The sequence below is a fragment of the Nicotiana tabacum genome, chromosome 9 (assembly GCF_000715075.1).
Source record: "Nicotiana tabacum cultivar K326 chromosome 9, ASM71507v2, whole genome shotgun sequence".
Taxonomy (NCBI): domain Eukaryota; kingdom Viridiplantae; phylum Streptophyta; class Magnoliopsida; order Solanales; family Solanaceae; genus Nicotiana; species Nicotiana tabacum.
This window is the reverse complement of record NC_134088.1, coordinates 49,982,407-50,005,672: the sequence shown is the minus strand read 5'-3', so window position 1 is coordinate 50,005,672 and position 23,266 is coordinate 49,982,407. Positions and strand designations below refer to the sequence as shown.

The 23,266-nt window shown below is 39.6% G+C and overlaps 1 protein-coding gene across 1 annotated transcript; it reads right to left on the bottom strand.

Moving 5' to 3' along the window:
• Positions 1-21,098: 21,098 nt before the first annotated feature.
• Positions 21,099-22,498, bottom strand: LOC142163890 (uncharacterized). Its single transcript, XM_075221043.1, has 3 exons — positions 22,155-22,498; positions 21,960-22,050; positions 21,099-21,293 (listed from the first exon to the last, which is right to left on the bottom strand). Exons 1-3 carry the CDS (start codon positions 22,496-22,498, stop codon positions 21,099-21,101), a joined length of 630 nt encoding a protein of 209 aa, XP_075077144.1.
• Between the last annotated feature and the right edge of the window lie 768 nt (positions 22,499-23,266).

Sequence of the window (23,266 nt, the reverse complement as noted above, 5' to 3'; positions counted from 1 at the left end):
CCCAATAGGGGTCTGCCCACCGATTATAGCTCGATGGTGGTGAAAATACTGTAAAACTATATATATATAGACCTTCTGCTCTCTTGACTAGAAGAAGACAATACTCAATTGAATATAAAGTCCCGATAAGGGAGAATACTGTAACTTATGAGACTAGGATACTGTATCTAAATTCGGGACTATGAACTTCTCTTTATGCCTCGTTATCAAATACATGTAGTTACGAGATCATGCCAAAATGAAGGAATGGGTTAGCCATAACATACCTTTTTACAATCTTTCCAATCACCAAGTTGAACTCGCCTCTTCGCATCTTAATCTACAACAACGATAATAATATTATCATTAAGTTACGAAAGGTACAACTATCGCACAACGAACGACAAGCTTATTTTGTATTAAAACGGGCAGCATCTCCCCTATAATCCTTACTTCCTCCAAATTAAAGATAACACCAACAACACAAGAAAACAGCAATAACAACATATATATATTATTTTTCAACCTTATATACACAACAAAATACTACAAAACAGCCCAACGCACCCCAATCTCTTTACACACAAAACGACCACCGTAGCAGTGTCAAACAGCCCGAAAATGTTACGATGAACCACCAGCCCACGACCCTGCATTTATGTGGTGTTTCTCCACACCCTTCTTACACCAAAACTCCATAAAATAGTAGTAAAACACGCATCCCAACAGCAACACAAAACAGTCCGCTACAAATGAATAACTCGAACTCACGGCTTTCTATCACTGTCCCGTGAGTTCTTACAAATATAGAACGACTTACCATGAATTTACAGCAGAAAAAGTGGATGAAAAAGAGCAGTAAACATATCTTATTTGTTGGATAACTCAGGTCCTATCTTGGTTCTTCAAACTCTAGGTTTTACCTCCAATTAGAACTTGAAAGGGAGAAAAAATCAAATAGGGTTTGTGGGCAATTTTTGGAAGGATTTTTGCAGAGGTTATATCTGGTATAATGCCCTATTATCAGTATAATATATGAAGGAAATAGACCTTTAAAAGGCCTCTTTGGACGACCCGAACTGGCCCATTTCTCTTTTAAGCAAGTAGGTGACACACCTACTTGTCACCTAGCATCTTGCGCAGTCTCGCAAATATACATATATCTCTCTATTCCAATGTCGTATTGACAAACGGTTTAATGCGTTAGAAAATAAACTCATAGATATTCAATTTGATTGGTAGAACACCCCGTAACCCTAAGTATATTGGGAAAAAAATGCAGTTACGTTTGACCCAAATTTCAGTAAAACGTATGAACGTAAGTTGTGATGACTTTCATCGACTTTTGTTCCACAACTCGCTTGACTTCAAAACATAACATACAAATATCATACGACTAACATAACTCATAACATAACCTCCTTATTATGTTAATCAAGCTAGTCTCACCCCTAAAGTACATGTTATAACATTCCCAACTTGTCGACTTTCGACAAAACATTATTTCGTCAATTCCCTTAGCTTCTGAACCTTCCAACCCTCTTTGTACTTGTTGTTCATGATCTTCAATATTTGTAACCTCCGAGGTAACATGATTAACTTACTTTATATACTTTCAAAGATGATCTCATTCTGGGTCCTACATTAGTTTTCTTACGATGCACCTTTACGTACGAAAATATTGGGTGTAACATCGTTCAAACCAAGTGCTATAATAAGCCAGAATCAAGCATAAGTAAATAAAAATATGTCGCGGCGTGCATCCTGATCCCTTAATTATTACTCACAATTAGGCCCTCAGCCTCACTCATTCATTAATCTCTCCAGTCTCTCGGGCTCACAGTGCCATGAAAATTAACCCGTCATGATGATATGTTGTATCAATGGATGACAATAGAGACTGAGATATGATATGCAAATGATAGATGTGACCGAATTCACAATTGTAAATTTAAACAAGTAATTCAACAGTAATACGACCTCTATGGGTCCCAAAAATATCGGCACATGGCCTAAGCATGATTTCTAGTATCAATTACAGCTCATGTACTCTAACACATAGAGTGCAGTAAAAATGTTCGGATTAGATAGCTATATAGTATGGAATAGACTAAATCACAATTCACACGGTGCATGCCCCACATGCCCGTCACTAGCATGCACGCCACCTCAACATCAATCACATAACACGTAATTTAGGATTTCATACCCTCAGCACCAAGTTTAGAAGTGTTACTTACCTCGGATAAGCCAAATCCAATAGCGAGCAAGCCAAACGATACTCCAAAAAAGCCATCCTGCACGTATCAACCTCTGAAGTGCTCGAAACTAGCCAAAAAGCAACTCAAATATATCGAATAATGCCTAAGAAAATAATTTCAAATAATAAAGGTCGAATCTTTAATCAAAACCCCAAAATTAACCTAAAAGTCGAACCCGGGCCCGCACCTTGGAACCCAACAAAACTTATAAAATTTGACAACCAATTAAATTACGAGTCCAACCATATTAGTTTCATCCAAATACGACTCTGAATCGAAGTTCAAAACTCGAAAATTATCTCTATAAATCTTTAGACAACCCCCCCCCCCCAAATTTCTCTTGCGAAATCCTCAATAAAATGCCAAAAATGAAGATAGATTCATGAAATATAATAAAAATGAGTGGAGAACACTTACCCCAATCCATATGGTGAAAATCCCTTCATAAATCGTCTCAATCCGATCTCCATAGCTCCAAAAATGCAAAAATGTCTAAAACTTTCGAAATAGAGTACTTTATACACTGTTCCAGGGGTACCCTTCGCAATCACGGTCACAAACCTCACGATTACGATTACTAAATTTTGTAGGACAATTTTTACCCTATGTGATCGCGGCCATTTCCTCGCGATCGCGATGAACAAACTTCCATCTAACCCTTCCCAACTCTTCTCAAACAGCCTGTAGTTTATTAGCCATAAAATTCTGTAAAAAACTCCAAATGAGAAATGGTTTAATTTTCTGAATAATAGATACAAATTCCTTATAAATTGCAAGTTATAAACTTTCAAATTCGGGTCAGTGCAATAGAGATTTTCTTCTATGCGGTCGCGAGGAATTCCATTTTTCTTATTTTACTCTTTGCTATCGCGACCAAATTCCACGTGATTGCAATGTACACCCCTATAGCCAGAAATTAGTAACTAAAAATGTACTATAAATGGTCTAAAACCACCCCGAAACTCACCCGAGCCCCTAGAAACATCGTTCGAACATACCAACAAGTCCCATAACATAACACGGACCTACTCGAGGCCACAAATCACGCATAACAATATTAAAATCATGAATCGTCGATCAAGATCAATCTTTTATGTTCATAAACTTCAAACTTCAAACCAAGCGTCTGATTTGAGCCTAACCAATCTGGAATGAACCCAAATTTTTCATACAAGTTCCAAATGACATATCAAACCTATTTTAACTCCCGGAACAACAATCTGAATCCGATAATATCAAAGTCAACTCTCTGTCAAACTTATGAACATTCCAAACCTTCAAATTTCCAACTTTCGCCAATGAGTGTCGAAACCTTCTAGAAATATTTAAAAGCAAATCCGGACATATGCCCAAGTCTAAAATCATCATCCGGACCAAACAGAACTCTCAAAACTTTGTACGAGGTCGAATACTCAAAAGTCAAACTTGATCAACTCTTCCATCTTAAACCTTCCTAGTTGAGAATCATTTTTCCAAACTAATTCTGAATCACCCAAAATTCGAAACCGACGACACATACAAGTCATACTACATCATACAGAGCTACGCATGCCCTCAAACCATCGAGCGAAGTGCAAATGCTCAAAACGACCGGCCTGGTCATTACAAATTCGGACAAATGATGTATTTACTTCATACTAGCTTTGTAAACTCTAAATCTTAGAAGCTCGTGATTTGTAATACCAGTCCTTGGGAAATTCTAATATAAAAGCAATTATATTATCATTTTTTTTCTTGATAAATCTCGTTAATTTGGATGGTTGTTAATTGGCTTACCTAGCGGGTTGGGTTAGGTGCCATTACGACTAGTTGGGTTTTGGGTTATTACACTATATTCTTGTTAACTTTATATTCTAAATTTTGTTTACTCCAATTTAAAGATATCGTAATTGCATTTTGGCTTTTGATTATTTATTCAATATTCATTGGAGAACATAGTCATAATGTTGACCTAATATTCCAGCATTACAACTGTTTTTCAGGTTCAAGTAGAATAGGATTTATTTGGTCTTACAAATTATTATTCTATTGTGTATATTGTCGTATAAAGTTTTATTGTGCTGTGCATCCTTTTAATATAAATGAATTAAGACCTAGATCGTGTAGCTTTTACAAGCTTCCATAACAGTAGGAAATGAATAAAACTCATATTTTTGGTGGTTATACTGCTATTTTTCTAGTGTTTCAATCCTCAAATCAAACACTAATTGAAATTTTTGTAATCATATATATTAATACCTTTTGTAATCTTTAGTGTTTTACCAAATTTTGTCAATTTTAGGATATAAAAGAACTCTTCAATCATAAGTACCTGTACAATCCAAGATCAGAACCTGTACATGCATGCTTTAATTCATTAATTATAATCAAATATAACAAGTACACACATGCTTGAGTTCATGGAAAAGAACTATACACATTGCTAGTGGTTAATATTTATTTTATTTAATATTTGTTTGAATTATACAGGAAGTTGCTATTTGTAACTCTTTGAGTTCATCCCCTCTAAACTTTGGTCAATGTCAAATTAGTATGTACCTTGGTTTATTAGTTGATGTTGGCGTTTGATGGTCAAGAGACGATGTACTCATTGATGTCATTGATATTCCATCTAACAAACAACATTCACATGATATAATTATAGAATCACCGGAAGAAGAGAATGCGTTTGATGATACTAATTGAGACTGGATGAAATCAGATGATTAAAGAAGAAACTTCTTAAATTATTTTAAATATATTTTGTTTTGAGTGAGTGATAATAATGTTTTGATCAATATTTTATTCTTTGTATACGATCAAAATCGGTCTTGCCCCTCGTTTGAATGATCGAGAGTAGAACACGATAGGGCAAGATTCAAACCCGTGTTATATTGAACTATAATGCGAAGTTAGATTGCCAAGTTCGTGACCCAGAGATCGATCAAGATCGAGATCAGCCAAGATCGAGATCGGCCAAGATCGAAACTGGGCAAGATAGAGATCGAACGATACCAAGAAAAACTTACCGTGCCAAACAACGAAAAGCCGAAATATCTGCAATCGAGCGAGGATCGCGGCGAAAATCCCGGCACGCATCAAGAAGAGGCCGATTAATTAGCCTATTATGGGATTCCTTACTGTATTTATAATTGTATCAAGAGTAGGACTCCCCTATTATATAAAGGGGGTTTGATCATTTGTAAGATCCATGATATTCACACAATACAAAGTAATATACTGCCTTCTTTTAACTTCCAACATCTTACTACTCTGTTCTTATATAGTTGAATCTTTACTTGGTTTGAGGGTAACAACTTATCCACTTCAAAATAAGCGGGTATGATATCGAATATCCACCCCGAACAGCCATTATGTCTCAAATTTTGGCAGATTTTGTGGTTGACTTCACACTGGCCCTAGTACCCGAGGTTGAAAGAGAGCTGTTGGTAAACTCGGGTACATCCTCGGGAATCTGGACCCTCTTTACGGACGATTCTTCGAATGCAAAAGGGTCCGGACTCGCCATTGTACTAAAATCACTCACAGGCAACGTGATTAGACAATCTATTAGAACTGTGAAACTGACTAACAACGAGGCCAAATATGAGGCCATGATTGCAGGTCTCGAACTAGCCAAAGGCTTGGGAGCGGAGGTTATTGAAGCCAAATGCGACTCCCTCCTCATGGTGAATCAGGTTAACAGAACCTTCAAAGGTAGGGAAGAACGAATGCAAAGATACCTAGATAAATTACAAATAACTTTGCACCGATTTAAGGAGTGGACTTTGCAACATGTGCCTCGAGATCAGAATAGTGAGGCCAATGCCCACGCAAACTTAGGGTCATCGGTGGAGGACAACGAGCTCAATTTGGGGGCAGTCGTACAACTCACGAGGTCAGTAGTCGAAGAAGGCCACGCCGAGATAAACTCCATAAGCTTGACCTGGGATTGGAGAAACAAATACATAGAGTATTTGAAAATCGGAAAGCTTCCCGCAGATCTAAAAGAATCGAGGGCCCTATGCACGAAGGCAGCATGATTCACCTAATTCGAAAATGGAACCTTGTTCAAAAGAATGTTCGATGGTCCCCTAGTGATATATTTGGGACCAGGAGACACCGAGTATGTCCTGAGGGAAGTTCACGAGGGCATTTGTGGAAATCATTCTGGTGCTGAATCACTGATTCGAAGGTAATCAGATCCAGCTATTATTGGATAGACATGGAAAAAGATGCGAAAGAGTTCGTTCGAAAATGTGGCAAATGCTAAAGACACGCACCAATGATTCACCAACCCGAGGAACTACTCCATTCGGTCTTGTCGCCGTAGCCATTCATAAAGCTCAATTTATTCTATTTATGACTGACTATTTTTCTAAGTTGATTAAAGCACAAGCCTTAGAAAAAGTTAGGAAGAAGGAAGTCATTGACTTCATTTGGGATCACATCATATGTCGATTAGGGATACCATCCGAAATTGTGTGTGATAACGGGAAACAGTTCATCGACAGTAAAGTAACAAAATTCCTCGAAGAATATAAGATCAAAAGAATCCTATCAACACCTTATCATCCTAGCGGGAACGGGCTAGACTAATCGACCAACAAAACCATCATCCAAAATCCTAAGAAGAGGCTAGCCAACACCAAAGGAAAGTGGAGGGAAATTTTGCCCAAAGTTCGTTGGGCATACCGCACAACCTCGAAGTCCAGTACTGGGGCTACCCCATTCTCATTAGTTTATGGTGTCGAAGCCCTAATACCGGTCGAAGTCTGAGAGCCGAGTATGCGGTTCTGATATGCAACAAAGGAATAAAATAACAAGGACATGAATACGAACCTTGAACTATTTGATGAAAGGCGCGAAGCCACCCTCATCCGATTAGCCGCCCAAAAGCAACAGATCGAGAGATATTACAATCGAAGAGCCAATCTTCGATATTTCAACGTCGGGAACTTAGTGCTTAGGAAAGTCACCCTCAACACACGAAATTCAAATAAAGGGAAATTGGGTCCGAATTGGGAAGGACCATAACAACTTCTCGAGGTTACAGGAAAAGGGTCCTACAAGCTTGGAACAATGAATGGAGAACAACTACCAAGAAATTGGAACATATCTCACCTAAAACGGTATTACTGCTAAGGTACAATCACTTCCCATTTTCTTTTTATTTCAGATTAACACTTGCAGGTGGTCAACAAGAAACGGCGATGGATTTTTTAGTGAACGGCACGAAGTCTTTAGGTTTGAAAGCACGTGTTGCACCCTTTTTCCCTTAGACCGATTTTGTCCCAAATGGGTTTTTCGGCGAGGTTTTTAAAGAGGCAACAATGAATCGTGCTAACTCAGAATCAAGCCCGATTATGAATCAGCACCAAAGATCAGTTCAACAATATTCGAGGTTCCTTTGCAATCAATCTCGATATCTGAGGGGCTACCCTCATATATGCATTGTGTTTGAATATCAACTCTAGCGAGGAAACTACTTCATTAAGGAAGGATCTCGATAGAAAGGGTTTATTGTAAGGGCCAAACGGTCAAAATGAACCGTGCCCATGTAGATTGCACGAGCCCCGGCATAAAGCATGTACGCATGTATGATTGTTTCGATCGAGAATAAAGAGAAGTACTTTCCTTGCAATCATCTTATATTTTAAAATTTTTTCCTCTTTACATCCCCTTAAAGAGCTTTGTACTTTCGAAAATAACAAGCCTAAGGTCAATACATAACCAGAATGCGAACGACCACCCCCTCGCTTGGGGACTGCCGTCCAACTCAAATAGCCCAAGTCATCAGGCCTCGGGGGCAAAAGACCTATAAGGAAACTCCCCAATTTCTAAAGGCCACGGCCACCCGACACAGGGATTGTCATCTCGGGCAAGCCCGGATGACTCGAGAAAATAAGCCCAATGGGTAGTTCCCGAACTAAAAGTCTACGGCCAATTTAACACGGCTTAGAGACATTCAAAACCCATAACAACAAACAAGCATTTAAAAAAGAGAAAATTTTTCACAACTAGTTCTAAAGGCTACCCTCGGCAAAGCCATAAACTTAAAGAATTTCGGTAACATCGAACCCTCGAACACAACCTCATTGATTCACGCTAAGGCATTTCGATCTTTGTGAATACAAGTAATAAAGCTAAGGAAAAATTTGAGACCCGAAAGGGGACGGAAAGCCTTATATATATATATATATGATAATTTTTACAAAGGCCAGATTAGCCTAACACAAAATTTTCAAAGCAAAAATGTAAAGGCCTAAGTGGCCTTGTCTTCATCAGGGGTAACATCTCCATCCTCAGAATCTTCCCCATCTTCGGATTCGCTAAAGCCATCGGAGTCTTCCTCAGGAAAGGCTAGTTTTCGGGCCCTATTTTCTTCTGCTTTGGCATTCTCGATTTCGGCCATCACATCAAAGCCCCGAGCATAAACTCCCTCGAGGGCTTCGCATCGAGCTTGCCATTTTGCATGATCCACCATGCTCTTAGCTTTCAACTGAATGGCCTCGATATCGACCTTATATTGCGCCACTTTGGCATCAGCTTTGGTGTTGGCCACGGCTACCTCAGATCTGGCCACTTCAAGTTCGCTAGCCAAGTTTGCCTTATCAGAAAAAGCCAAGTCTAATCGAGATTGAAGCTCCTTGATTTTCTCGACATGCACCGAGACCTTATCTTTTGCACCTTGGAGCTGGGTCTTGGCCAACTCCAGTTGTGTTTGGACGGTTTCCTTTTTCGAGGCTAAGATGTTCATATTCTTCTTGAATTCTTCAGCCTCGGCATGTATTGTATCTGCTTCTTTTTGAAGCTCTCAGATCTGTTGAACCTGTTCAGCCTCTGATGAACCTGCAGGATCGGATCGTTAGTTACTATTTCCAATTTATCATCACTATCCTGAAGCACTTGGAATACCTGCTCGGCTATCTTGGCATGCTCGTCCTGACCATTACCAACTCGGCCTGAAGCTTCTCACCGAGAAGTTTGTAGGAGTCACTTTTCTCAGTGAGGTCCCAGACCTTGGCTTCATGATGAGTCAATTCCTCCCGATATCGGAGGAACGCCTCGTGATACAGCACCGAAGCCTACAAGCATAAGGGAAGACGTTGTGGTTATTTATAACTTTAAAAGTTAGAATATATGAGAAAAAAAGGCACGCCAAATTTACCCGATTTAATGCTTGTCGGGCTTGATTGAATAGACCAGTGAAACTCGACAACAATTCCTTCCTTGATACCGGCAGGTCATCGAGCCCGGTGATGTCTTCCAAATTAGTGGACTAAACCCCATCCAAGAAGCCGTGGATATCGGTCACCCCCTGAGGACTCAACATTTCGTTCTCACGGATCATGGCATCCAAAATATGAGAAGACCCATTGAGGTCGACCGCTCCAAGTTTGTCTATTTGAGCACCTTCCCCACTCTCTCTCTTGACCCCCTAGCTTGGGGAAGAATGGGCTCTACCTTTTTTGGCTCAGAAGCTTCAACCAGAGTTCCATCACCGACCTCCTCGTGTCAGGATGCTTCAACTTTAGCGCTCACCAGCTCACGGATCTCTTGTACGGTGACACCGGCCCGCATACGGGCCACCAATTCGGAATTATCTTCCATGTCTTCTTCGGACTCGTCCCTTAATCGGCGGATTGAATCTGAAGACATAGCACCGGCATCCCACCTTGGCTTGCGAGATCTCCTCGTCGATTTTTTCTTTTTCGAGCTTGGGGAACTCGGAGCCCCTTTCCTCTTCTTCTCTTTGGTCAGCTTCAAAGTAGGAGGGTGGGGGAAGACTTCTTCATTACCAGATGAGTGCCTCATTGCAACATCCTTTCCATGGCCTACAAAGGAAAAAAGATGAGTAAGCTCGAGAAAAAGCCCGAATGATCACCGTTCTAAGGAAGAAACTTACCATGATTGCGGGCCTCACATCGACCCTTCGACAACTCCATCCAAGAACGCTCTGAGTACGACCTCTGTAACACAAGACTTTTGACCCATTTTTTATGTTCTGGAATTGGGTCCGACATCTGGGCCATAGCTGTGAGACCGAAAAATATCAATGAAGAAAGAAATAAGAAGAAAAGTGATGCGATTAAACCTTCAAAGAAAAGTACTGCTTACGTTTTATGTTCCATTTCTCTGAAAATTTCATATCTTCAGCAGGGATAAGGTCCGAAGTCCTTACTCGAACAAATAGGCCCATCCAACCTCAGTCCCGACCTTCATCTATGCTCGAGGATGGAGCCTTACTAGCTCAGCGAGTAAGCTTATTCAGTCCCCCCTCGATAGAGTCGGGGACTGTAGAGGCGCATAAGGTGGTCGAGGATAAAGGGGCATCTTTCAATTATGTTTACAAAAACATGAAGGAGAATCACTATTCTCCAGAAGGAAGGGTGGATCTGGCCGAGGGTCACATCATACCTCTTACAAAAGGCAATGATGATGGAATCTAAGGGACCCAACGTAAAGGGGTAAGTATAAACACTTTGAAACCCATCCACGTGGGTAGTGATCGATTCCTCGGGCGAATGAACCATCACGTGCTTATTGACCCAGTTGCAGTCCTGTTTAACCATAGCGAGGAGTTTTTTGGTGATTGTGCATATGTACCTCGAGACCGGCTCACATTGGCCCGTTACCAAGGAGGTCATTTCGAACCTAAAATCAGTAACAGTCGAGCACCCCTGCCGGAACGAATTCCTCAGGGTGAGGTTCTGCCGCAGCCTCACCATCGATGGGCCGTGATGAAGAAGCAACCTCTTTATGCGGTACGGTCTTAGAAGTTTTCACCATTGAAGAACAGGAGAAAAGAGAATTAAGATAGTATGCGAATTGATGAGAACTCAAGAAATTTAGGTGCAAAAGTTGTAAAGCAAAGGGATTTTTGAAGAAAAAGCAAGAGTAGGAAAAACATTGAACGTAAAAGTTTGAAAGAGAAAAAGCTAGGGTACTTATAGCTTGCTGGTGATGGTTCAGAACCAGTAGTGACTGACCAGCGACTGACAGGCATTTAATGCCTTGATAACTGGACCGACGGGATATTTTGAGTTCTTTATAATGTCATGATCAGGTGTACCAGTGATGTTCATCATTTATGTCATTACCCGTTGAGACGGAGCTCGGAAATTCATATCGTTTCCCGTCATCTCCTCTCGAGAAACGAAGGGACTATCTGTATAGGATAGAAATCGGGCTTTCCCCTCGTATGAATGAACGAGATTAGAACACGATTGGGCAAGGTTCAAACCCATGTTATATCCAACAATGGTTCGAAGTAAGATTGCCGAGCTCATGAACCAGAGATCGATCAAGATCGAGATCGGCCAAGATCGAGACCGAGCAAGATAGAGATGAAATGAGACCAATGGTAGCTTACCGAGCCAAACAACGGAAAGCCGAAATATCCGCAATCGGGTGAGGATCGCGGTGAAAATCCCGGCACGTATCAAGAAGAGGCCGATTAATTAGCCTATCATGGGATTCCTTACTGTATTTAGAATTGTATCAAGAGTAGGACTCCCCTATTATATAAAGGGGGTCTCATTTGTAAGATCCATGATATTCACGCAATACAAAGTAATATAATGCCTTCTTCTAACTTCCAACATCTTACTACTTTGTTCTTATATCAGTAGAATCTTCACTTGGTTTGAGGGTGATCGAACATGAGGGCCAAGGCTATTCGATTCGTCTGGTTTGTATTTATTTCTTTCACATTCAGTTTTAATATATATATTTTTCTCAATTTGTGCCCAGTTATATCACGTATCATTAAAAACCGCGTATAAATTTAATTATTGTCCGTTTTTAGGTTAAACACTCTTGTTTATATATTTTTAATATTTTTTTATTTTATTCTATAGCATTTTATTCTAACATACTTCGATTTTACAGGATTTGGGATCTTATAATATTTTAGCAGGTCTTGGTGAGGTTAATATACATCCTAATAAGTACTTGTTGATTACAACCAGCCGAGGCTTGAATTGATAGAGAATTGAGGTGCTGATAATGATTTTTCTTCAACTTTCACAAAATGAGAGGGTTGTACTTAGTACTTGTTCTATTTTTCTTTTTGATAATTACATTTAAGTTTAGTTCTTGTGCAGGAATTTGCAAAGAAATGAGAAACGTGTTGTGCTAAGGTTTAAAAAGAAGTAAATGATCCAACAGACTAGATTGAGATGATTAACATTATTCCTTGTTTGGTTAATTTTCATTTTTCGAATTGCATTCTTCAGTCAATTTCTATTTTAATTTCATTGGTTCATTTCCGGAGGTTATTTGCTTCAAAGAAGTTGACAAAACTTCAAAGACAAATTGGTGCTTATCCTTTTGTCGTTGGGAATAATACTTGTGATGTAAGTGTTAATGTATGTTTAATTGGTCTTCTTGTTAATGCTTTGCTAACCTATTTCATATTTAATTTTCTGAACTTGACAGGAATTTGACAGGAATTTGAATAGTCATGAATGATGAAGGGCACTCAAGTAAAAACAAAAAAGTTAAAAATTGCATTGCAGCTGGATCACTTGCATCTTTGCGGAACCAAAAAGTTTTATCGCTGAAAACAAAAAGAACTGTTCAAGCTACAAGGTCAAATGACAAGCATCAGCTGAATTTAATTGAACAACAACTTCTGCAATTAGTACGTCAAGTGCAAGAATAAATGTTGCAACATCCTCTGCATTCTACTTCCTCTCCAACACAAACAATACATGAGCAAGTGCAACAACAATCACTGAACTCTACCTCTCTTGCATCACAAGCACTATTATCATAAATCTTTTGGGCAAATAAATAACACGGAGCTTCCATTTTCGTGTTGTCCATTGTTAGTCTGATATAAGCTATGTTGCAATGTTTTTTCGAAGTAAATATTGCAAAAATTCTGTTTTGATAAGTATTTTGCTTGACTATTGTTGCTATGCTTCGCATGGAATGTATCCACTTTAGATTGTTACTTGCCAAAAAAATAAAAAGTTGAAAACTGTTAGTTTGGATGGTTACCGAAACTGTTAGATTGTTCATTTGCTTATGTTTTTATGTTGGAGTTGGTTCAAAATGAGAAAAGCACACAACTCTCAATTTGCCTAAATGCATATGCTTACAAGTTTGGTTTTGATGATTTAGATTTGTTATTGAACTTTGGCTTCTTCATTTGTGTGAACTTGTTTCTTTTTCCTCGAAACTTTATGCTTTATGCATTGTTCATGGACTATACCCATTCTTATAATGGTAAACCAATCCTTGAAGGGTAATGACTTTATTTGTCCTGTTTTGTAGGTGGAACAACTAAAGAAAGGGAAGATGGAGATAATGAAAATATAGACCTTACTTAAGAAGAACATTGAACAGTTGTCGATGTTCTAGGAAATTTTTGTTATCAACATCTTAAACGTTAACTTTAGAAGTGTTGAACTGCAAAATTAATGTGATTGGGTTAAAATATTTTGTTGTTATGGTTATTATTAGCTTATTGGACAGTATAGATTATGAAGTATTTTATCTTTTTATTTATATAATTTTTAGATTATTACAAATATTTACATATGTAAATGTTATTTACAACCAGAGCAATAATGTGAATTAAACTATTACAATAGCCTAATAGAACCATTGCAATAAGCACAAATGTCGTTGCCATAGACAACCTAAATTGTTCCAATAGGTCTTGCAAACCGTTCCAAAAAGTGCGACAACCGATGCAATAGTCAATTCAAACTTATACAATAGAAATAAAACCGTTACAGTAGCGTAATGAAACCGTTAGAATATCTATAAATAAACGTTGCAATACCTTACATAACCGTTGCAATAAATTATATGATAACGATTTCCAACTATTGTAGTAAATAATGTGGTAACAGTTTACAACCGTTGTATTAAACACTATGGTAACGGTTTTAAACCGTTGCAATTGAAATGAATACTCGTTGCTTCAGACCAAGGAAAACCTGTTGCGATAGCTGGCCCTATAGCAACGGTGTGGTCAACCGTTGCTGTAGATCTATTGGCAAGCGAGCGAATGTAACGGCCGCTAAACCGTTCCAATACATCTATGACAACAGTTTACCTATCATTTGCAACGATTTTTCCGCCATTACCATAGGCCCATTTTCCAGTAGTGAGGATTCTTACAGGCATATACATCATGCAATACATATATATAATGGCTTTCCAGATTTATCAACTAGTTCAAAGTGACAATACCACAGGGATGGACACTATAGAATAACCAGGGCTTAATCACAAAGAGTCACAAATATGAGTTTCAAGACAAACATAATCCAGAACTAATTCTGATGAGATAACTAAGTAGAAGTTCATACATGGAAGTTTTATCATGGAAATCTAGGGGAAGACACGGTCAAAACTAATCTTGTCTCATGAAACTCAAGGTAAACAGGTCATGATTCAAATATACACAATTATAGCTAAATATTCATCATAAAAACAAGGATAGCTATAGTTAAGTGGTAATTCTTACTAGCAGCAATACACACATGAGGGATCTAGCATGAGACTCTTAAGGTAAAACATGTACAAACAAAATTTGAGCAGATATCAGTCTCCACAATAAGGTTTCAACATAGAAATCTAAGGCATAACCTTGAAATTTGAGAAAATCAACAAGCAGACAAACAAGTAAGAAGGTCAGAAAATCATTCACGTCAATTGCACATGGTGAGAATAAACTATATGTGTCGAAGCTTGTCTTAGATGTCTTAAAATTAGGTAGATTAGATACTAGAGAGAATGGAACAACAAAACAACATTATGACAGTAGAATTATAGTAAAACATACAACGATAGCACAATATTAGAGTTCAAATTGCAGGGTCACTAAATCATGCTTGTTCATAAAAGTTCAGATGATACTGGCACACAAAACACACATAAGTAGAAAGGGAATAGAAATTGTGAGAATCAAAAGCACTAACCATTTGCAAGTTAAACGAGCAAAGAGATGAGAAAGATTGTAGCTTCAGTAATGGCTCTAACAGCAACAGTCGAATAAGAAAAATGAGAACCCCAAATCTAGTGCTTTAGAGTTCAGAAGAGCCTCGAAAGAGCTCCGAGCAGTGCTAGCACCAGAGGAGGTTAATGAACCAATCATGCTGGCCTTGGATTTCAGCCGACCAAGAACACAATAATTTTAGATAACTAGAGCACAATAAAACTAGTGAAGGAAAGAGAGATCTATGATTAAGGTCCGTTTTAGGGGAATTGGGGAAGGGTTTATATAGTGATCGATTAACTCAAATCAAGAAAGGAAAAATTCCAATTACAACACAGAATAAGGAAAGAATCACACGCAAACCCATTCCAAATCGGAATAGGGTAAAATCGGGCAAACCCTAGTTTGACAGGAGGTCAAAAATAGCCAAACATCCCACTGAATCAAACCTGTATAACCTTGTTTAGAATCTATACATATGGAATGTCGTCTGAATATTTAAGACTGAGGCCCATTCTGCTTGATTCAGAGAAGTGGTACTTGCCGGAATCGGTAAGTACTATGTAATACCACAATTATACAAGTAATGACAGGGTAACATAAATAAGGTAAGTGTGTCACAGGAGAATCTCATCCACTAGTCAGAGTCGAAGAAGGGTTGAGAGTGAGACGACTCGGGTTTAGTTTTGGTGAGAGACATGAGCGTATGAAGGCGGTAGAGCTGGAAAGTGAGATTAGGGTTTGGGGTAATGGAATATAAGGAGAAAGATTGTATATTATGGGTCGTTGATCTTAAAAGATCAATAACAGTGATTTTGAGGTTAGGATAGGCAGATAACGAGTCAACCGACCGAGTATTTGGCGAAGTGGTCATCTGGTCTTGGGTCGGGAATTAGCCCTGTGATTTGGACCAACTTTGGTCCAGATTTTGCATCCATGTAGGGCCGTAATTAAAATATGCGAAAATAAAATAAATTATAAAATAGTTAATAAAAATGATTAAAAAAATCATATTTATAAAATTATCACTTAAATAGTAATAAGCTATAATTTTAAAATATAAAAAATGCCATTCCGGTCTAATTAGCTTAACTAACATAATTATATGTAACAAATTCCATTGTTGTTGACAATATATAAATAATATAAAAATGTAAATATAATCGTAATAAGTGGTGTCAAAGACAATAAAATATGTATGAAAATGTAGATAATTAATTTGGACAAATAATCACTCACAAATAATTTTAAAGGAGTAATTAATAAATAAATATTAATTAATTAAAATGCTAGAATCAATTACAATATGCTTATAAATTTTAAAGGAGTAATTAATAAATTTTGAGATATGCAACCTCCTCAGCTCGGAATTTTGAGGACCCTCCTCAAATTTCTGCCCCAGTTTCTATGCGTACTTCTGGCGATACACTTCTTTGGTGATCCTAAAAACGATGAGATCTGACAAACTCGATATCTTGCCCCAGTTTCTGACTGTAGGGGGAATGAAGATCTTATTATGATGTGACCGAACCCACAGGGCTGCCTACGTATCCCCTCTTAAACGGAAATCAGGTCAAGCGTAGTTCAGGTTACATTAAATATAAAGTGCAAACATAATCTTAAACATAATATCTCTTGACTTCATCCGAGTTGATAGGTTTTGGCCATATCTCTCCATCCATTTCTGCAAGTATAAGTGCTCCTCTTGTCAGTACTCGGTGAACCATGTGTTCCCGGGGGTATGTGTTATAGATTGCGACTTTAAGGTTGAGAAACCCTCATTGGTTCCTGGTCGAGGTATATATGCTCGATACCCAAAATCCTCCTCGACCAGGTGAAGAAAGATTGCAACTGGGAAACAAAGAGGTTGTTATACCAGCACCAGAAGAACCCATCACCACCCACGTGGAAGGGTTCCTGAGTGTTTACACTTATCCTTTCACACTGGGTCCCCTCGATCTGATCATCGTAGACTTCTGCAAGAAATACCAGGTAACCCTCGGCCAAATTCACCCCTCTTTCTGAAGGATCGTGATACTGCTCCGTTTCTTCGTGAGCAAAATCGACGGGCTTCCCTTCAGCCTTGACCAACTCATAAGATTATATAGCCCTTGACTCTATCGAGGTGGGCTGATAAAGCTTCAATGCCGGGCCACCAAGGCTCTTATCTCGAGTATAGATGAAGACAAAGATCAGGGCTGGATGGGCTGGTTCGTTCGGGTGAAGACCACGGACCTAATCCCGGCTGAGAGCATGTCATTTCCTGAGAAATGGAATATGAAACATAAGTATGATTCTGTCTATAATTTTTGTTCGTTGTTTTTACTTCTTCATCCTTTCTTATCAGTATTTTTCTCGATGCAGCCGTTGCTTGGATGCCGGGTGCGGTTCCCCACCTCGAGAACTGGGTTAGGAGCCTGGTTTCGACGTCAACACACGCCGAGCGTGCATGGCGCGATTTGTCAAATAGTCGGTGGGAGGCTCGTACTCATGGTAAGCCTTTTTCCTGACTTACCGATTTGTCTATCGTTCAAACATCTTTTCAAATATGAATTTACTTACTTTCTCCATTTGTGGGTCTCGTGAATGACGCGACTATGAGACTCATGTCCGGTGATGAATAAGTTTCATAATCTATCTCAACACCGGCGAAAGAGAATAAGAGGAAAAGGGACTCGAACTCCGAGGGTCAAAAACCAAGAAGAGAATAGCCCGTAAATCGAAGGGGAACACAATCCCACTGACTATGGAGTCAGTCCAAAGGTTAAGGAAAAAAGAAGAAGAAGATTGGAAATGCACTTCAACCCAAATTTATGGAATTCTCCCAAAATGCTAACTTCCACAATAGGTGCCGAAACGCTACCAGGGTATCCAAAACCCGATCCAAACATACGCCCAAGTCTGAAATCATCATACGAACCTGCTGGAACCTTTAAATCCCGATTCCGAGGCCGTTTACTCTAAAATCCAATCCTAGTCAATTCGTCCAACTTAAAGCTTTCAAAAGGAGAATTTTCTTTCCAATTCAACTCCGAACTTCCTGAAATTCAATCTCGACCACGCATACAAGTCATAATACCTTAAGTGAAGCTGCTCATGGCCTCAAACCGCCGAACGACATGCTAGAGCTCAAAATGACCGGTCGGGTCGTCACATTCTCTCCCACTTAAACATACGTTCGTCCTCGAACGTGCTAAGAACTACTCTGGAGTTATCTGAAATCACTGCTTAACACCTCGTGCACCTACCCATGCTACCACAACTCACTTGAGCACACTAGCTCGAGTAAATCTAAAGATTCCCATTTTGCTTAGTTAAATTATCCATAGAGCCAAATTCCGACATCCGGAATCTTCTGCCAGGTCTGTTTCCAAAGTATGATCACCGTATCAATCACCACATGATGTACCAAAACATGACTGCATACCTTTGCTAAATTCACACCATGCACTGCATAATTCACATGACCATAATAACACCCTATGATAATAATAGCCGAAATTCCACGAACCTGATGTCCACAACACACCTCATGCCACACACATGTCCTGCTCCAACTCTTTCAATGCTGCCGCATTGGAAAAGATGTGTAGAAAATTACAACCAACTGCCGAGTCAACCATTCATTGAGTTTCTCCCCTTGACAAGAACCATTACCTTATTCTGGACTGAATACCGATACTTACTCTTTAACTATGCCTCATACCGATCTGATCACACTGACCCGAGGTCCAATAATCCCGTCTCTCCCAATATAAGCTGCCCCGGCAATAAGCCACCTCAGACTCTGTCAAAAATCTCATATGATGCCACAACGTCCGACAACTACAAACTTGAATGTGATACATAAGGAAAACGAACTCTGGAAAGAACTACTCAACCCACGTAACTAATTAAACAACCGAAAAGGCGTTATGAACCTTCCCCAGAAAATGAGAAACAAAACACACCAGAATAGATATAGGGAACTATAACATCACATTGTTGCGGCGCGCAACCCGATTCAAACATAAAATCTATATAAGGAGATACTTACTGAGCTAGAATGCTCATTATTACAAAATACCCGAATATCAGCCACAAGCACGCTAAGTGCATAATACCATCCCTGGGGAGACAGATAGCGCCATACGCTACAAAACTCAAGCACAACTAAGGTGCGATATATGATCTAAATCTCGATAGCCATCCCGCTAACATAACACCATCGCTACATAGAACCTCAACACGTAGGAAATTTATCAAGCCATTTCACAACTCACACGGAAAAATATAGTATTACATGAAATCGCCAACGACGAAGTAACATCCAACATCCGAATACTACTCCATAAGAAGCGCTATGCTGAAATGAACACATCTGGCCTAACATAAAGCCCATATTCATATTTAAATTCATCCACAGACCTCAAGCCGATTCTGATCGCACCGTACTAGGCTAATAACCTTTCAAGGATCCATGATAACCCCTTTTCCCATAACACACAAGAACAACCATCATATCCAGAACAAACCTCTACAGTCCAAAACCAAATGAACCGAGCGCCCTCCAGGCATAAATTCTCACATGAACAATAGTACCGCAATCTCCATGCTTGGTTCTAATCTTCGATCAATCAAGTGAGTACATGTCACACTTATTCAATCATCCAGTGGGATGTGCTTCCACGATCTTCCGCACCAGATAACAAGTCTGCACATCTATACCACCGGCCGCACAAATGTTGTAAAGCAAATCAAAAATCCGAAATCACTACTCAAAGCCTCTTACATAGGACACCGATCTTAGGTGACGCTAAAGACAATACAAGCTTACTCTAACCATATGAATCCTTTCCCGCTCATCCGAGCTCTTTGATATTCTTGTCGACACCAATTTGCAACCTTGTTACTTAACTTTCAAATTCTGTGCCGCTCACCGCACGTATCTTACCAATACACGAGAACCCAAATTTTTTATCATAAGTCCTAAACCACTAATAGGATACATACTCTACTTTGTAGAACCTTTCACTTTACTCGGTTCAGGAGAATCATTGCAACACATGACTGAATTCTCATAACCGTAGAACACACAAATCCTCAAATAGTGGTCTGGCCACCATTACTCTCTCGGAACCTGCCCACACATAAGAGGCTATAATACCCGAATGCATCCAAATACAATCAATTATGGCGGACGTCAACCCTCGCGCGTGCCACCCCAAATCACATGTATAATTTAATCATGCTGGAGGAACTGATCACTCCCACCATTATGCCAATTCAACCATGGCTAACCGATCTGACTTTCTCTAACCTACCCTGGACTTACCTTAGGAATAATAATAGCTCCATTCAAAATATGGCGAACTCAATCCGCAATCATCCTGAGTGATCCTATTTCACAAGACCACATTGTCTCAAAACCCACGAACCATTTCATACCCTCCTTGTGTGCATAATCGTGTCTTCCACTGATATACCCATTCTGATGATTCTTCTATAAATCCAAAGTTACATGTTCCCCTTCCTCTCATGATACCCCGTAGACCAAAGATAACACGGAACAATCCAAGCTCCTTTATCATAATCCGCTGCAACAGCTCGATATTCAACTACACTATGGACTCGAAATCCTTAGGCACCACACCTTAACTTTTGAATCCACTAGGACCGTTATTAAGAGTCACCCACTCTAACTTGGTCCCGGACATAATTGAACTCCAAGGGTCAACTAGCACATGAACGCCCTCTCAAAGAAGCACCCGGCTAAATCATTTTCCTTATACACTGCTTCCACAGGAAGCCTAGACTCTGAGTCTTCCCCAAACCTGAACACGAATCGATAAGGCCAAATATAGCACACATTCCTCAAATCCTTTGCTCAAATTACTACCGATGTTCTCTTCCCTTAGTCATAGCGATCCATCAATACACTATGGCCTATATGCAGTAGAATTTTGGTGTTTGGTCTTGAATGTTTTGCACATGGCCTTCATCACATCACTGTTGAGATTGGTGGCATTTTCGGTAATAATCAACTCGGGCACTCTGAATCGGCAGACAATATGTTCTCGAGCAAAATCTTCCATGACATTCTCTGTTATAGCTTTGTAAGATGCGGCTTCGACCTATTTTGTGAAGTAATCAATGGCTATCAAGTTAAATCTGTGTCCATTGGAGGAAACGTGCTTGATTGGGCCAATGACATCCATGCCCCCAATCGGCAAATGGCCAAGGCAAACTCGTCACATTGAGTTCATTAGGTGGAACTCGTATCATGTCAGCATGTACTGGGCACTAATGACATTTTTGTACATACTTGACACAATCAGTTTCCATAGTCATCCAGAAATATCCCGCCCTCAATACTTTCTTGGCTAGACAAACCCATTTATGTGAGGTTCGCATGTCCCGGCATGTATCTCTTCGAGCAGTCTGGACACTTACTTGGCATCGACACATCTTAGAAATCCTAGATCGGGAGTTCTTCTGTACAAAAGTCCTCCGCTCTGAAAGAAATAGTTAGCTAACCTTCATAATGTGTGCTTTTGAGTATGTGTAGCATTTTGTAGGTACTTTCCCTTTTCCAGATACTCCCGGATATCGTGAAACCATGGATTCCCATAAAATTCCTCTTCAACATGAGCATATTAGAGAGTTTCTTGTCGATCTCTATTGGGATGGGGTCGATTAAATTCTTATCCTGATGTTGTATCATGAAAGATAGGGAGGCCAACGCATCTACGAACTTATTGTGAATCCGGGGAACATGCTTGAATTCTATCTTCGTGAACCTCTTGATCAGCTTCTATACATGGTGTAAGTATGGCAGTATGTTTGTATTCTAGGTGGTCCATTCTCCGAGTACCTAATGTATCAGCAAATCTGTTTCTCCAATCAACAATAATTCTTGGATGTTCATGTCGACAACCAATTTGAGTCCTAAAATGCAAGCCTTGTATTCTGCAATATTATTGGTACACGAAAACCTGAGCTTGGCAGATACCGGATAATGTTGGCCGGTATCCAATACTAAGACCACTCTGATGCCCACTCCATTGAAGTTAGCAGCTCTGTTGAATAACATTCTCAAACCATCATAAGCTTCTACGATATCTTCCCCTATGAAAGATATATCCTCATCGGGAAAATAGGACTTCAAGGTTATGTCTTCTCCATCTACGGGGTATTTTGCCATGTGATCGGCCAATGCTTGCCCCTTGACTACCTTATGAGTCATATAAATAATATCAAATTTGCTTAGTAGTGCTTTCCACTTTGCCAAATTGCCAGTAGGCAAGGGTTTCTGAAAAATATACTTTAAGGGGTCCATTCTCAATATGAGGTATATGGTGTATGCGCAAAAATCCTCAACTTAGGGGATATCCATGTTAAAGCACAACAAGTGCGTTCTAGTAAAGAATACTGAGGTTCGTATGGTGTGAACTTCTTACTCAGATAGTATATGGCTTGCTCTTTCCTTTCGGTCTCATCATCTTGTCCCACGACGCATCCAAATGCTCTATTCGACATGGACATGTACAACAATAGAAGCCTCCTGGGCTCCAGTGGGACCAGCACAGGAGGTTTGGATAGATACTACTTGATTTTATTGAAGGCCTCTTGACATTTCACAGTCCAACTCGTTGCAGCGTCCTTTGTCAACACATGCAGATTGTCTCACATATTACCGTTAACTGGGCTATTAAATGGCTAATGTAATTGAGACGCCCCAAGAAAATCTTTACGCCCTTCTTGTTCCTTAGCAGCGGCAGATCCTGGAAGGCCTTGATCTTTGACAGTTCTAGCTCAATTCCCCGGTGGCTGACAATGAAAACCAGTATCTTCTCGGTAGGGACCTCGAAAGCATATTTTGCGGGGTTCAGCTTTAAGTTGTACTTCCGCAGGTGGTTGCAAAACATTCTCACATTTGTTTTGTGATCCAAGCTCTTCTTGGATTTGATGATGATGTCATCCACAAAACCTCGAGTTCCTTGGGTATCATATCATGAAAAATAATGGTCATGGCCCTCATGTAAGTAGCTTCGGCGTTCTTTAAACAAACTGGCATCATTTTATAGCAATATATGCCCCATGGTAT

Excerpts from the sequence above, each read along its gene's own strand:
- LOC142163890 (XM_075221043.1), bottom strand. The coding sequence starts at position 22,498 with ATGGACCCCTTAAAGTATATTTTTCAGAAACCCTTGCCTACTGGCAAT. Across the intron at positions 22,051-22,154 it reads CCGGTATCTGCCAAGCTCAG|ATTTGCTGATACATTAGGTA; the intron begins GTTTTCGTGTAC and ends TTGGAGAAACAG. Across the intron at positions 21,294-21,959 it reads GTATAGAAGCTGATCAAGAG|GTCGAAGCCGCATCTTACAA; the intron begins GTTCACGAAGAT and ends TTCACAAAATAG.